Source organism: Bos grunniens, chromosome 4 (assembly GCF_055505025.1).
Source record: "Bos grunniens cultivar Pamir isolate PY7600 chromosome 4, Bosgru_T2T1.0, whole genome shotgun sequence".
Lineage (NCBI taxonomy): Eukaryota > Metazoa > Chordata > Mammalia > Artiodactyla > Bovidae > Bos > Bos grunniens.
This window is the reverse complement of record NC_141168.1, coordinates 7,213,393-7,228,247: the sequence shown is the minus strand read 5'-3', so window position 1 is coordinate 7,228,247 and position 14,855 is coordinate 7,213,393. Positions and strand designations below refer to the sequence as shown.

The 14,855-nt window shown below is 42.2% G+C and overlaps 1 protein-coding gene across 5 annotated transcripts in view; it reads right to left on the bottom strand.

The window, feature by feature from the left end:
- Positions 1-7,394: 7,394 nt before the first annotated feature.
- The window catches only part of LOC147373476 (GTPase IMAP family member 7-like), a 40,618-nt gene continuing 33,157 nt past the window's right edge, over positions 7,395-14,855 (bottom strand). For 2 of the 5 annotated variants that reach the window (XM_086398221.1, XM_086398220.1), the window contains 2 exons: positions 10,368-10,407; positions 7,395-9,630 (listed from right to left, as the gene is read on the bottom strand). In XM_086398221.1, the coding sequence (XP_086254347.1) occupies positions 8,700-9,593 (894 nt within the window). In that variant the 5' untranslated portion in view covers positions 9,594-9,630; positions 10,368-10,407 and the 3' untranslated portion in view covers positions 7,395-8,699. The other 3 variants (XM_086398222.1, XM_086398219.1, XM_086398223.1) reach the window with 2 other exon arrangements.

Below are 14,855 nucleotides of genomic sequence, written 5' to 3'. Positions count from 1 at the left end.
CTAAATAGGAAGGAAATCTATAATAGATGGGGTGTATGTATAAGTGAAGGAGGAAACAGAACAGACTCTCTTGAGGGCGGGACTCCATCTTGGGCTGGACTGTGGACTTTGAGCTATATGCCCAGTATCTATGGAAATGACATACCAACTGGAAAACCAGGCCCCTGGCAGGAAGAGCCCCAGGGCTCTCTATCATCTAAAAGAATACCCTAATTATCTGTGTAACCCAATAGAATCATACATTCAGTTATGCTTATTGGGGTATGACCACAGGCCTATTGATAATTGCCCACTGTTAACTACCTAGGCTTAAGGCATATGATCACGGGTTAACTTTGATTGTATCTTTCTTTTTCTTTTGTTCAGACTAGTTTCAGGGAACCTTATACACTTAGGGTATATAAGCTTTTCACAAAAACTGGTCAGGGTCCTTGGCTAAGAGAAGACTCTGCCTTGGACCCACCGGTGTAATAAACTTCACTCCACTATCTGCATTGTCCTTCTGAGTGAGTTTGTTTCCCGGAACGTGTGGCTACAACATACATACAAGTGATTCACTTTGCTGCACAGCAGAAACTAACAACACAACTTTGTAAAGCAACTATACTCCAATAAAAATTTTTAAAAATAAATTCAAAAAAGCTTAAAAAAAAAGTGAGTCTTAGATCATAGTTTAGCTCTGGATTCCCCACGAATTTACAGGTATTCCTCTTCTAGGGAATTCAACCCACATGGTATTCACTGGAATGAGTAGTGGCTTCTGTCCAGCCAGGCAGATGAATATTGTACATTGTACAATACTGAATATGGTACAAGACTATATAAGAGGGTACGGATTGTTTGAAATCTGCTCAGAAATCTGATCATGGCCAAAAACAACTCTCAGAAGTAAGCCAAAGATGAACCTCTTTGGGTAAAATAACAGCTGATCCAGGCAGCAGGACACGAAAATATGAAATAAACTTCATCAACACACAATCAAAGATGTTCACAAAGAGGAGATAAAAGAAAAGGTGAGAGAAGATATACCTAGTTGGTATGAATTTATAGATTCACTTAAATAGACAGCTTTTGAGAAGTTATAATATTTTGACCCTGTGTCTGGTGACTCAGTGGTAGAGAATCCGCCTGCCAGTGCAGGAGACGTGGATTTGATTCCTGGGTTGGGAGGAGCCCCTGGAGGAGGAAATGGCAACCCACTCCTGCATTCTTGCCTGGGAAATCCCATGGAGAGAGGAGCCATAGGGTTGCAAAGAGTCGGACATGACTGAGCAACCAAACCACCACAACTCCTTAAGGAAACTCTTCCTATCAGTTCAGTTCAGTTCAGTTCAGTCATTCAGTCGTGTCTGACTCTTTGCGACTCCATGAATCGCAGCATGCCAGGCCTCCCTGTCCATCACCAACTCCCGGAGTTCACTCAGACTCACGGCCAACGAGTCAGTGACGCCATCCAGCCATCTCATCCTCTGTCGTCCCCTTCTCCTCCTGCCCCCAATCCCTCCAAGCATCAGAGTCTTTTCCAATGGGTCAACTCTTTGCATGAGGTGGCCAAACTACTGGAGTTTCAGCTTTAGCATCATTCCTTCCAAAGAAATCCCAGGGCTGATCTCCTTCAGAATGGACTGGTTGGATCTCCTTGCAGTCCAAGGGACTCTCAAGAGTCTTCTCCAACACCACAGTTCAAAAGCATCAATTCTTCGGCGCTCAGCCTTCTTCACAGTCCAACTCTCACATGCATACATGACCACAGGAAAAACCATAGCCTTGACTAGACGGACCTTTGTTGGCAAAGTAATGTCTCTGCTTTTGAATATGCTATCTAGGTTGGTCACAGCTTTCCTTCCAAGGAGTAAGCGTCTTTAAATTTCATGGCTGCAGTCGCCATCTGCAGTGATTTTGGAGTCCAGAAAAATAAAGTCTGACACTGTTTCCACTGTTTCCCCATCTATTTCTCATGAAGTGATGGGACCAGATGCCATGATCTTCGTTTTCTGAATGTTGAGCTTTAAGCCAACCTTTTCACTCTCCTCTTTCACTTTCATCAAGAGGCTTTTAGTTCCTCTTCACTTTCTGCCATCAGGGTGGTGTCATCTGCATATCTGATATTGATATTTCTCCCGGAAATCTTAATTCCAGCTTGTGCTTCTTCCAGTCCAGCGTTTCTCATGATGTACTCTGCATATAAGTTAAATAAGCAGGGTGACAATATACAGCCTTGACGTACTCCTTTTCCCATTTGGAACCAGTCTGTTGTTCCATGTCCAGTTTGGTAAATAAAAAATAGGTTCAAGTTCTGATTTGCTGCCTTTTCCCCTTAGAGAGTCACTAGGCTCTCGGTAGATTATTTTCCTCTTCAAATAAAAGGCTGTTAGTGATAATTATCCTTCAACCTCATCAGGTAGCTTTCATCATAAAATATTAACCAATAAACCTGTCATCCAGAACTGGTCCCTATTTGACAACTTAAGGAGCCTCTGCCTTTTCCCCCAGATATTCTTCTACCAAAGAAAGTTGGGGGGGGTGGTGGTGGTGTGGCAATAGGCATGGCCATGAGGGCTGCCTGAGGTACCACACCCCTGGTTCATAGCCCCACTCTCTGTCAGCTCTGTAATCCTGGGAAGCTGTTTAATCAAAGTGTTAAATCTCTTCTGCACAAGTGAGATCAATACTGTAAGTATTGTCCTCGTTGGCTATCAGAAAAATAAGAGGAGACCATCTCCCTTCCTTCCCTCCCTCACTCCCTCCCTCCCTCTTCCTCTCCTCTCTCTTAAACCTGCTGCCTAATAACCTCCATCCGTGTTCCCTAACACCTTTTACCTGGTGCATCATGTTCCCTCTAATACACGATCTGATGCCCTCTACATCCCTTTCTGTTTATTCATTTTACGTTGGGAACAGAGCTGCAGGTTAGTCAAAGAACTTAATATCTCACAGCAGGGCAGGAGTAAAGATCCAGGTGAAGTGCCAGCCCTAGGCCTCTTGCTGCTTCACCCCAGCATCGAGTCACCTCTTGGCTTCTCTCTGTTCAGTCTTGAGTGAGCCCTTCCCCCTACTACCCAGAGCTCATACCTGGGGGCAAACATGCATTATGAGATGTGTTCTTACCATAGGCATTTTCTTCATCTCTTGCCACCTTCTGTCTTCCCATGATTAACTGAAAGAGTCCCAGACACTGTTCATTCATTCATTCATCAAATAGGTATAACTGCCTACAATGTATCTGGCCAAATCCAAAGAGCTGGTGACCCCACTCATAGTTTCTCCTCTCCCCTGAGCATTGGAATTTAGGGAAAGCATTGGAGGAGCCTTATCTGAGTTGGGATGATGCTATGAGAACACCTGGTGAGCTCGACTTTGTCTTCTTTGGATCTCCAAATGCAAAAAGCAGACGGGAGATGATAACATTCCATGCCAATGAGTAAGCTTTTGGTTCAGTTCAGTTGTTCAGTTGTGTTGGACTCTTTGCAACCCCATGGACTGCAGCGTGCCAGGCCTTCCTGTCCATCACCAACTCCTGGAGCCTACTCCAACTCATGTCCATCACATCGGTGATGCCATCCAACCATCTCATCCTCTGTCGTCCCCTTTTCCTCCCACCTTCAATCTTTCCCAGCATCAGGGTCTTTTCAAATGAGTCAGTTCTTCACATCAGGTGGCCAAAGTATTGGAGTTTCAGCTTCAGCATCAGTCCTTCCAATGAATATTCAGGATTGATTTCCTTTAGGATGGACTGGTTGGATCTCCTTGCAGTCCAAGGGACTCTCAAGAGATCTTCTCCAACACCACGGTTCAAAAGCATCAATTCTTTGGCACTCAGCTTTCTTTATAGTCCAACTCTCACATCCATACATGACTAGTGGAAAGCCATAGCTTTGACTAGATGGACTTTTGTTGGCAAAGTAATGTCTCTGCTTTTTAATATACTGTCTAGGTTGGTCATAGCTTTTCTTGGATTACTGTGATATTGAATGGTTTGCCTTGGAAACGAAGAGAGATCATTCTGTCATTTTTGAGATTGCACCTAAATACTGCATTTCAGACTCTTGTTGACTATGAGGGCTACTCCATTTCTTCTAAGGGATTCTTGCCCACAGTAGTAGATATAATGGTAATCTGAGTTAAATTCACCCATTCCAGTCCATTTTAGTTCGTTGATTCCTAACATGTTGATGCTCACTCATGCCATCTCCTTTTTGACCACTTCCAATTTGCTTTGATTCATGGGCCTAACATTCCAAGTTCCTATGCAATATTGTTTTTTACAGCATCGGATTTTACTTCCACTACCAATCACATCCACAACCGGGCATTGTTTTCACTTTGGCTCCATCTCTTTATTCTTTCTGGAGTTATTTCTCTACTCTTCTCCAGTAGCATATTGGGCATCTATAGACCTGGGGATTTTATCTTTCAATGTCATATATTTTGCCTTTTCATACTGTTCCTGTGGTTCTCAAAGCAAGAATCCTGATGTGGTTTGCCATTCCCTTCTCCAGTGGATTACGTTTTGTCAGAACTCTCCACCATGACCTGTCCTTCTTGGGTGGCCCTACACTGCATGGCTCATAGTTTCATTGAGTTAGACAAGGCTGTGGTCCATGTGATCGGTTTGATTAGTTTTCTTTGATTGTGGTTTTTGTTCTGTCTGCCCTCTGAAGGATAAGGATAAGAGCTTATGGAAGCTTCCTAATGGGAGAGACTGACTTTAGGGGAAACTGGGTCTTGTTCTGATGGGCAGGGCCCTTCTCAGTAAATCTTTACTGAACAAGGGAAGCAGAGTGGGCAGAGTAAGGAAAAATAATGGGAAAGTGAGAGAAAAACAGGAGTTTGTGTGGATAGATGGTAATTTCCCTCTTGTCCCTGTTTTGCTTCTTTAATCACCGCTTACCAAATCAAGATTATGCAGCTCAGCTTTAACCCATGTCTGTTGCTCAAGAGACTCCCTCTGTATGTCACAGATCATACCCCTTGGTTGGAATTGACAGATTTATCCATTCACCTGTTGATGGACATTTAGGTTCACACAATGTCTTTTTTAACACTCTTGACTCCATGTCCTTGCCTCACTACATCAGGGAGTCTGAAATACCCAACCTTATGAGAATACTGTTTCCTTCGGTTCTGGTTTTGGGTCCCAACAGATTCCAGAACTGATGAGTCTGAGGGTCCCAAAGAGTCGAGCAGAGGCACTAGCTTTCGGGATATGGCATTGCAAACTGCATGCTATCACTCTGTGATGAGAATACCCATATTTTGATCTGTGATCAGGAAAAGCCATGGGTGAACTCTCTAGAACATCTGGCTTATCTTCTCATCCTCCTGTGTGAGATTCTATTCCCGAGGGCAATGCCTCATCTCCCAATCTTCACCCCTGGAAACCCAGAGCTCACAAGCTCCCTTTTGGTGTCTTGGTTCCCAAAGAGAAAGGGCGTGGAAACCATTGTTGGTGTCTTCTTGGCACACCTCGTGTAGCCCTTCTAGATGATCTGGCTCTGGAAGACAGAGGGAGCCTGGTCAGGAGGTCCTGAGGCTTTGGTCAGAAAAACCTGGATGCTGAGGACAAGAAGGGACCTTAATGCATCACTCAAACCTCAGCTCAAGAAGCCCCAGGGACCTAAAGCAGTGAGAGAAGAGGAGGCCTGGGGGATGTCTGTCAGGGAAGGGGTCCTTGTTAGATTGTAAGGAGGGATGGGGTGTGGGTGTAGTGGGGGCAGCCCAAAGAACAGGATCCACGCTCAAGACCCGTAATTCTAACATTTTTTTTGCCCGTGGCTACTCTTTGTCAGCAAGTTTATATCTCATAAGGGACATGGAGGGCATGGTGTCCGCACCAGAGTCCTCATGAGCAAGGGGCTCCCTGCAAGAGTCCGTGGAAAGTCCTGCCTCTGCTCATGGACTGGACAGGCTCTGTCCATCCCACCCTTTCCTCCTCTTTCCATTTTGTTCCATTTTATCTCATTCCTTCACACCAGTATTCACTGCACACCTGCTATGTGTTCAGCTCTGGGCAGTGGTGTTTATAAGAGGAGATCTCAGCCTAGTTGGGGGGAAAGTCTCAGCACAGGACATAGAGGGTAAAATAAAGCAGCGATTTGTGTGGGACCCAAAATGCATGAAACAGAAGTCAGGGGCTAGGGGAAGAGAGCAGCAGGAAGCCGGCCTGTATTACGGGGACCGGTGATGTGAAAAGGCAGCTGATAGTTCTTTAGGGAGTAGGGCCCTGCTGGGGGTTCTGAGAATCTCAGACTTGAGATTCTCAGACCTATTGCAAACTTGAGATTCACCCCACCCCCCCTTTTCTGCTTCTCTGCACATCACCCTGCCCTGGCCCTGCAGGGAAGGCTGAAGGAAGACCACCCAGTTAGAACAGGTGTGAAGTCCAAGTCAGTGCCATGTGTGGATAAACCAGGGCTCCCACCCCATTTTGTGCCTGCCCGCCTTCACCCCCTGTGTATGTCCTTAAACTACCTTTATATCTCCTGCTCATTGATACACTTCTCACTGAAATTTCAAAGATATAAGTGAAAATGGAGTAGAGGGAATTCATGTTTTATTAGAAATCAGAGCAGAGTGGTTTGTAATTCCCTTAATGAATACAACTACATGGAGAACCGAATAACAATGAAATAAAACTTTTGGATTAAGCTACAGCAGTATTTAGAGGGAACTTAATAATCTTAAGTATGTATACTCAAATATAAGAAGCCAATTAAAAAAAGAAGAGCTGAATAAAACCAAAGAACTCAAAAAAAAAAAAAAAAAAGGAAATAATAAAGGAACAGAAATTAATGAACTATAAGACAGCACAAATAAGCATATCAAAATTTAAAAACTAAGCTGATTCTTTGGAATGAATCAGTATGATTCAATTGAAATAAAAAAAAGTGTATAATGAAAATACTAAACATTATAAAAGGATTATAACTATATATTCAAAGGAGATTTAAAATTTTTTGAAGAATTTAATGAATAAATTTATGTCAATAAATTTGAAAATACAGATAGTAGATAATTTTTAAAAATAAACTATACAATTTTAGGTAACAAGGAAACCAATAGCACTATTAATCCCATAAGAAAAAATACTTTCTCACTATTTCCCAAATTTTATCCTTTAAATATCTGACTCCTTTATGTTTTTCTAGAAATCTAGACAGACCTATTGCAAACAAGACCATTGTGCTAAGTGGTTAGGACTTTGCCTTCTAATGCAGGGGATGTGGGTTTGATCTCTGATTGGGGAGCTAAGACTCCGCATACCTCCTGGCCAAAAGGCCAAAACATGAAACAGAAGCAATACTGTAACAAATTTAATAAAGACTTTAAAAATCGTCCACATTAAAAAAAAAATCAAAAAAAAAAAAAAAAAGAAACACACAGGAAACCAGGCATACATTCTCAACAATTACTTTATTTTAACAAAGCTTTGTTTTGTTTTGTTAAATTATTGCCATCATTCAAATTCTCCCCACTTTGAGCTAAGGCACGTATTCTAAGCCTCTTTCCACATTTCACAACACAACTGAAACCTTTCCAGAAGCATTGACTTTAGACTTAAGGATCCTATTTTATGACTATCCCTTACAACTTTTCCATTTACCCTAATCACCAGATTGGGCATTTTTGAAAATTAAAATTCATTCTTGGATCAAGCTGTGATCTCTGGAAACAGTCAAAAGTTTTGTTTTAGACACACTACAGGTACAACAGGACTCCTATACAGGTGTATTCTACTGATCAGATCTGAGAGCCCCCAGTGCCTGTGGCTGGACCTTTGGTTGAAGGTGACAGCTGGTCAGATAGGACTGAGCAGAGAGGCATCCAGAAGACAAATGTCCTCATATAATTCTCTGGCTCCCATAGATCCTCTGTTGGCCTTCTCACTGGTGGTGTCTGAGAGAGTCAGAGAACATTGCACCCCAGGATGCAGGCCCCTGGCAGGGCCAAAGGACCAAAAAGGGAAGACAGTGGATCTGCAGGGGGAAATGGAACATTCTGGCACAGAGCTATCTGAATTTATAGGCAGAAGAACTTTAAGCCAGCACCTAGAAAAGGAAAGTGAAGACAAATAAGACAATTGTTTTTGAAATGGCCCTTTGGAATTATTGTTTGTTGGAGAATATTACAAATGTTATTATTTATCTCTTTGTTCATTGGTTGAATAAACAATATGCTGAAATGGATCAAAGAGTATATAGTGAAAAGTAAGTTTCCTTCCACCCCTGATTCTCAGAAACTGAAAGTTCCCTTCCCCAGCAGCAAGTGGCCAGTATTTAAAGAAATATTTTATATATATGTATTAACATACATCTTGTACTAGTTATCTACTGCTGTGTAACAAATTACCACAAAGTTTAGTGGCTAAAAACAACAAACGTTTATTATCTCATCTCTCATGAACCAGAGAATGATGCTGCTGGGGGGACCAGAAGCTTTGCTGACAGTCACACAATGTTCACAAGGGGCCTGTGTAATGTGTTTCACAGGCAGTGGTAAGGCTCAATGCAGGATGCATTTCAGCCTTGAAATTCCTTTCATTTGAGTCTTTACCATGTGTAATGAGCTAGCACTCAAACTTGGCAATTTTGTAATTTCTTAAATTGGCTGATGTCTGTTGGTGGGGAGGCAAACATGGAGAGGGTAGGGAGTGAGCTGGAAAGATGCTTTGCTAACCATAGTAAACTGAGAGAAAATAGTTAATTCTTAAACCAATTACTTATTCTTGAAAGAAAATTCATAGGTCCATCACGTTTATCTCTGAAGATACTGTTTTGGGCCTCCTCCCTAACACATCTTAGTTTTTCTTCGTATTCCATCTTTAGTAACTTAATTTTTCTCTCTTTTTCCTGTATCCTATTCTTGTACGCCTGAGCATACTTCACTTCCACTTTTTGGATATCTCCTTTTAATTGATCATCATAGATTTTCTTCAAGACTTCTTCCCGCCTCCTCAGTCTTTCCACTGTGTTCTTGTATATGGCATCAAAGAAGTAAGTCCCTTGGTTGTTCTGCACCATGTTCTCTATCAGCTCTACCAGCTCCTGTATCTGAGCTTCCTTCTCAGCCTGGTTTGTGTTTTTGCTGTTACTGATGGCACAGCAGCGCTCCCCACACTCCTGGAGGAGGCTTCGTAGGTTTACATCCGCATTGTCCAAAAAGTCGCTCAGGCTCTGGTCCTCCAGCTCCTCCTTGCGGGTGAATAAGATGATCATATACTCCATGGCTGCTTCCCCAAACAAAGCCTTGATCAACGCCACGGTTTGCTGCTCTTCCTGTGTGTAGCGGCCCAACCTCAGAACCAAGACGATGGCATGAGGCCCAGGACAGGAGGCGAGGACACATTGGCTGATTTCCCTGCAGGTGGTGTTCAGGCTCTCCTTGGTGTCGAAGAGCCCTGGGGTGTCAACAACAAGAAGCTCTCTCCCCTTCCATTCCCGGGACGCTTTCTGACAAGTTTTGGTAACAGCTCCGGCAGCAATCTTAGACTCGAATACTTTGTACCCGAGGATGGTGTTTGCAGTCGCACTTTTCCCACTTCCGGTCTTCCCTACCAGCACTATCCTCAGAGCGTTGTTAGGGGTGGCAGCCATGTTAACATCAAGAGGCTCTGGGGTACCCAGACTCCACCTTAAGAAAAGGAAGGAGAGGGGAAGAGAGTCAATTTAGGCAAATAGGAACCATTCTCAAGTCTTTTTTTAACTTCCTTTGCCTCCCTGAACGGAGAAGGCAATGGCATTCCACTCCAGTACTCTTGCATGGAGAATCCCAGGGATGGGGGAGCCTGGTGGGTTGCCGTCTATGGAGTCGCACAGAGTCGGGCAGGACTGAAGCGACTTAGCAGCAGCAGCAGCAGCCTCCCTGAAATTTGTAATATTCTATTACCAACACTGTTTGCAAAAGAAACAGAAAAATTAAACAGTTTAATTGCTGTGGATAAAACAGCAAAGTAGTTCCAGTATCCCCACAAAGGAGCGTCAGGTCTGTTACCAAGCCCAAGCTGTTCTGCTCACCGAACAACAGGCCAATAAATCCGGATACGAGTTGTTGGGGCAAGGAATGATGACTTTAATCAGAAGGCCAGTAGACCGAGGGGATGGCAGTCTAGCGTCTCTAAGAACCCTCTCATCTCACTCAGCATTTAGGGTCCTTTTATATACAATAGAGAGGGGGAAGGGACTCTCAGTGGCCTCACCAGTGGCAGAAGGAGGTTGTTAACTGGTCGCTGGTTACCAGTTGCTCACGTGCTTGGGAGGAGGGACCCACTCGGATGCCTGACCAATGGCTGAACAGGCCTGTTATAGCTGGTGTCAGTCTGAATGAAGTGTGCATGGGGAGCCAGGGAGGGAAAGCCCCTTATGACTTACCATCACAGTTTCTATCATTAAAGCAGTATGATGTTGGTCCCTGAATAGAGAGAACAGCAAAGCAAAAACAGAAAATTTGGAAACAGACCAAATTAACCACATTGTATTTATTCATATTCAATTCATTTACATTATGCAACATTTATATTCAATAATGTAGCATCTCACATCAAGAGGAAGAAAGATAGACTAATAAGCAACATGGAGACAATCATATACAAAAAGATAAAACTGTATCCATTTCCTGATGCCTTTCAAACTCCAAATAGGGTAGAATTTCCAATGTTGAAAATTCCGTGTAAATAATAGAAGAAACATGGATAAATCTTTGTAACCTAGAGGTCAGGAAAATATTTCTAAAATTTGAAATAGAGTAAGGAAAGAGACAGGCTTCCCTGGTGATTCAGTCGGTGAAGAATCTGCCAGCAATGCAAGAGACCTGGGGTTCAATCCCTGGGTCAGGAATATCCCCTGGAGAAGGAAATGGCAACCCACTTCAGTATTCTTGCCTGGGATACCCAATGGAGAGAGGAGCCTTGTGAACTACAGTCCATGAGGTCACAAAAGAGTCAGACAACTTAGCTACTAAACCGCCACAAGGAAAGAGACTCCTAAATTTGGTTATATAAAAATCAGAAACATAATGTGGGAGAATAATGCCACCATACACAAATTAAAACACAACTGTCAAACTAGGGGAAATTTTTTTCCTGGTTATGTAAAAGAGGGGTCATTCACTTTTATACAAAGAATATCTGTACAGATGGCCAATAAGCACATGAAAAGATGCTCAGTATCATTAACTATTCAAGAAATGCAAATGAAAACTATAATGATATATCACCTTACAGTGATGATTTGATGGCCATGATCAAAAAATCTACAATAAATGCTGGAGAGAGTGTGGAGAAAATGGAACTCTCCTACACTGTTGGTGGGAACGTGAATTGGTAGAGCCTCTATGGAGGATACTCTGGAAGATCCTCAAAAAATTAAAAATAGAGTTGCCATATGATCCAACAATCCCACTCCTGGGCATATATCCAGACAAAATTCTAATCTGAAAAGATGCATTCACCTCTATGTTCATAGCTGCTGCTGCTGCTAAGTCGCTTCAGTCGTGTCTGATTCTGTGTGACCCCATGGACAGCAGCCCACCAGTCTCCTCTGTCCCTGGCATTCTCCAGGCAAGAATACCAGAGTGGGTTGCCATTTCCTTCTCCAATGCGTGCATGCATGCTAAGTCGCTTCAGTCGTGTCCAACTCTGTGCGACCCTATGGACAGCCGCCCACCAGGCTCCTCTGTCCACAGGATTCTTTAAGTAAGAATACTGGAGTGGGTTGCCATTTCCTTCTCCTCTATGTACATCAGTTCAGTTCAGTTGCTCAGTCCTGTCTGACTCTTTGCAATCCCATGAATTGCAGCATGCCAGGCCTCCCTGTCCGTCACCAACTCCCAGAGTTCACTCAAACTAACGTCCATCAAGTTGGTGATGCCATCCAGCCAGCTCATCCTCTGTTGTCCCCTTTTCCTCCTGCCCCCAATCCCTCCCAGCATCAGAGTCTTTTCCAATGGGTCAACTCTTTGCATGAGGTGGCCAAAGTATTGGAGTTTCAGCTTTATAACAGTTCTGTTATAGTAGCCAAGACACAGAAACAAACTAAATGTCCATTGACAGATGAATGCATAAAGAAGATGCAGTTCATATATACAATGGGATATTACTCAGCTGTAAAAGAGAATGAAATAATGCCATTTGCAACTACATGTATGAACTGAGGTGTTATCATATTGAGGGAAGTTAGAGAAAAACAAATATTACATAATATCATTTGTATGTGGAATCAAAAATAAATCAAGTAAACTTACTTACAAAACAGAAACAGACTAACTGACACAGAAAATAAACTTATGACTACCAAAGGGGAAAATCAGGAAAGAGGGATAAATTAGGTGTATGGGGTTTATGGATACATCGTAGCTGTTCAGTCCTTCAGTCCTGTCAGATTCTTTCTGGCCCCAGGGACTGCAGCATGCCAGGCTTCCCTGTCCTTCACCATCTCCCAAAGCTTGCTCAAACTCATGTCCATTGAGTCCGTGATGTCATTCAGCTATCTCGACCTCTGTTGTCCCCTTCTCCTCCTGCCTTCTATCTTTTCCAGCATCAGGGTCTTTTCCAATGAGTCAGGTCTTCCATCAGGTGGCCAAAGTATTGGAGCTTTAGCTTCAGCATCAGTCCTTCCAGTGAATATTCAGGGTTGATTTCCTTCAGGATTGACTGGTTTGACTTCCTTGCCGTCCAAGGGACTCTCAAGAGTTTTCTCCAACACCGCAGTTCAAAAGCATCAATTCTTTGACACTCACCCTTCTTTATGGTCCAATTCTCACATCCATACATGATTACTAGAAAAATTGTAGCTTTGACTATACAGACCTTTGTCAGCAAAGTAATATCTCTGCTTTTTAATATGCTATCTTGGTTGCTCATAGCTCTTCTTCCAAGGAGCAAGCATCTTTTAATTTTATGACTGCAGTCACCATCTGCAGTGATTTTGGAGCCCAAGAAAATAATGTCTGTCACTGTTTCCATTGTTTCCCTATCTATTTGCCATGAAGTGATGGGACTAGATGACATTATCTTCATTTTTTGAATGTTGAGTTTTAAGCCAGCTTTTTCACTCTCCTCTTTCACCTTCATCAAGAGGCTCTAGAGTTCCTCTTCACTTTCTGCCATAAGGGTGGTGTCATCTACATATCTGTTATTGATATTTCTCCCAGCAATCTTGATTCCAGCTTGTGCTTCACCCAGCCCGGCATTTTGCTTGATGTACTCTGCATATAAGTTAAATAAGCAGGGTGACAATATATAGCCTTGACATACTCCTTTCTCAATTTTGAACTGGTCTGTTTACATGTCCGGTTCTAACTGTTGCTTCTTGACCTGTGTACAGGTTTCTAAGGAGGTAGGTAAGCTAGTCTGGTATTCCCATCTCTTGAAGAATTTTCCACAGTTGGTTGTGATCCACACCATCAAAAGCTTTAGCATAGTCAATGAAGCAGAAGTAGATGTTTTTCTGGAATCTTCTTGCTTTTTCTTTGATCCAATGGATATTGGCAATTTGATCTCTGGTTCCTCTGCCTTTTCTAAATTCAGCTTGTACATCTGGACGTTTTTGGTTCATGTACTGATGAAGCCTAGCTTGGAGGATTTAGAGCATTACCTTGCTAGCATGTGAAATGCATGCAGTTGTGCAGTAGTTTGAACATTCTTTGCCATTACCCTTATTTGGTTTTGGAATGAAAGCTGACCTTTTGTTATATATAGTGGTATGTTACATATACATATACTTTACATATACATACCACTATATATAACATAACATAAACAACAAGAATTTAGTGTATAGTAAAAAGGAACTATATTCAATATCTTGTATTAACCTATAATTGAAAAAATCAGAATATATATATATATATATATATACATTATATATATTATATACACATATGTATGGGCTTCACCAGTGACTTAGTAGTAAAGAATCTGCCTGCAATGCAGGAGACACAGGAGACGTAAGTTTGATCCCTGGGTTAGGAAGATCACCTTGAGGAAGGCATGGCGACCAACTCCAGTATTCTTGCCTGGAGAATTCCATGGACAGAGGAGACGGGAGGGTCACAGTTCATGGGGCCGCAGAGAGTTGGATATGACTGAAGCGACTGAGCATGCACATACGCATGGACACATGTATGTGTAAAACTGAATGGCTTGGCTATAATTATAATAAATCAACTATATTTCAATAAAAATATTTTAGCAAACAAACAATATCTAAAAGTAGAGAAACAAAAGACCAACAACTTGATAGAAAGTGGAGTAAGAGATAAGAATAAACAGTCCAAATAAAAATGTAAATATCCTTTGAATATGTAAAAAGATATCAACATCCACTCGTAATAGAGAAAAACATATCAAAACATATAAAAACTAAAATTAATTATTTAATATTGCACTAGGATACAATTTCTCACCTACAGGTTTGAAAAAACCCAGAAATTAGTTGGCATAATCTGTTGATAAAAGGTATAGCGGAAGGACTCCCTGGTGACCCAGTGGTTAAGAATCCACCTTGCAATGCAGGGGATGTGGGTTCAATCCCTGGTCAGGGAACTAAGATACTACATGCCACGGAGCAACTAATCCCTCCACAACTGGAGAGTCCGTGTGTCACAATGAAAGATCCCACACGAGGCAAGGACGATCCCGCATGCTGCAACTAAGATGCAATGCAGCCAAATAGATAAATACATGTTTTTTTAATAAATAAAAGATGTAGGGGAAAGAGATCTTCTCCTGCATGGCTGTTGGGAATAAAAGAACAGTCTAAAACAACTGGAGGAGAAGTTAGCAAGGTCTTGTATATGTGCATTTACATACACCTTTACCCTTTTATTATCAATCTCAATTTTAGGATTTATTCCATAGT